General features: G+C 48.8%; 1 protein-coding gene across 1 annotated transcript in view; it reads left to right on the plus strand.

Annotated features, from left to right (window-relative positions):
- The window catches only part of T265_02077 (hypothetical protein), a gene marked incomplete at both ends in the record, with an annotated part of 7,383 nt that extends 7,061 nt beyond the window's left edge, over positions 1-322 (plus strand). Inside the window, one exon of the mRNA XM_009166236.1 lies at positions 204-322. Coding sequence (XP_009164500.1) covers positions 204-322 — 119 coding nt within the window. The remainder of the gene's footprint in view (positions 1-203) is intronic.
- Positions 323-1,731: the final 1,409 nt, after the last annotated feature.

Consider the following 1,731-nt stretch of genomic DNA (forward strand, 5'->3'; position numbering starts at 1 on the left):
TCACTGGAGCATTCTGCGCATTCATGCACTTACTGCTTGGACTTGGTTTTTTCTTGAGCGTGATGCGAACATTAACGGGTTCCGGTAATGCTCACATAGACTGGACCTATAATCAGGTCTGCATGTTGTCCTTTCGCCGTAGAACTCCATCAATTATATATAACGTCAAATTCCCTACTACGCCTGATCACCTCCTTATCAAGCCTGCCCACCAGTCGCTTCACGCAGAATGGTTACGCCAGAAGGGAAGCAAGCGAACATTTGGGCTTCTGGTCTTCCTTTCTTCCCCACTCGCTGTAGAGAAGATCTTGGAGCGGTCTAGCAGCGTTCGATGACCAGGCGTCTATCTGAGGATCAATCTCCAGAGGCTCGAAAGCTGGATCGCAGCAGATCAAGGGTAGAGTGGCGAAACAGACTTCCGCTTGGGATCAGTTCAGCCGACCCAAAACTCATGGCGAAGCTGATTGTGGTCATAGCTCCTTAAGCTCCCGAAGGCAAGCCGACGCAACCGGCCGCATCTCCAGACAGCAGTTTTTATTCGACTACCACATACCCCTCGTCCACCAGGGGCAGTGATGCTCTCGAGGAGGCAAACCTCACATACAAGCAGCGCCCAAAGTACGTGAGGCTATCAACGCTTATCTCCATAACAGACGACAAGGGTGCAGTCATGAACTCCTCACCAAAGCCACAACCTCTGAACTCGCCTAAGCCAGATGTGCGGGGACAAGCACAGAAGCCAATCTCCAGCGCCTCTCCGTCAAAAGCGGCCTTCATGCTTGTGGACAAGGTCATCGCCCAGGACTCCGACAACTAACCGGAAACTCCCTCGTACATCTTGTCGGCCACGCTGATTGCCGGCGGATCGAGCGTCTACACAAACACCAAAGAAGAGCGACTTCAGCCAAACAAGCCACATAAGATTCGCCGGATTAGAAAAATGCTGGCTGGCTTCAAGGGGATAAGAAGCATGCTCTTCAGGCCTCGGAGAGCTGATAAACAAATGACGGTGTAATTGCCGTGGATGAAATGGATTAATTCAGTCACTAGGTCTGTATGTCATGTGTTTTGAAACTAGAAACAACGTGATGAATCATTAGACGGAAAGCATTTCTGCGCAGCACGGACGGAAAGAGATGCCTATGAGTGGGCGAGAACCGCCGATATCGGGGTAACTTGAAGAATGCCCCACGGAATTGGCTGCCAAGGTCTCCCTCCCCGTCACATTTATGCCCTTAAGCTTCACAGATGACTTATCCGTCCAATTATTGCCACCAGCTCTATGTAACTGTTTCCGCTTGAGCCCATAATTTAAGGCTCCGTGAAATCCCTCTACATATCCTGGTGATTTACAACAGTACCCTCAAGGGAATTGCTTAAATGATGCCTCCCATATCCCATACGACTTTGTGGCCGGCCCATGTTAGTAACGCGAGGGGCCAACCAATGGTACTCAGAGACTTTTATCCATCGCCTTTTCAATATAAACATCAGCGACCCGACCTTATTTTTCGGGGCAGCTTAAGCAAACAGCATCACGATAAACTTCACTAAAAAGAGAGTATTCAAATGCAGCACTTGAGTTTCCCTGCAGCACTCTGCAACAACTGCACATAAACAGTGAGTCATTAATTGGCAGAAAACCTAGCTCTTCCCAATATCGGTTATCTTTCAAACCATCGGCTATCACACCCATTTGTGTTCCATTATGATCAATAATCAAACTGTGTA

This window comes from Opisthorchis viverrini (assembly GCF_000715545.1).
Source record: "Opisthorchis viverrini unplaced genomic scaffold opera_v5_24, whole genome shotgun sequence".
Taxonomy (NCBI): domain Eukaryota; kingdom Metazoa; phylum Platyhelminthes; class Trematoda; order Opisthorchiida; family Opisthorchiidae; genus Opisthorchis; species Opisthorchis viverrini.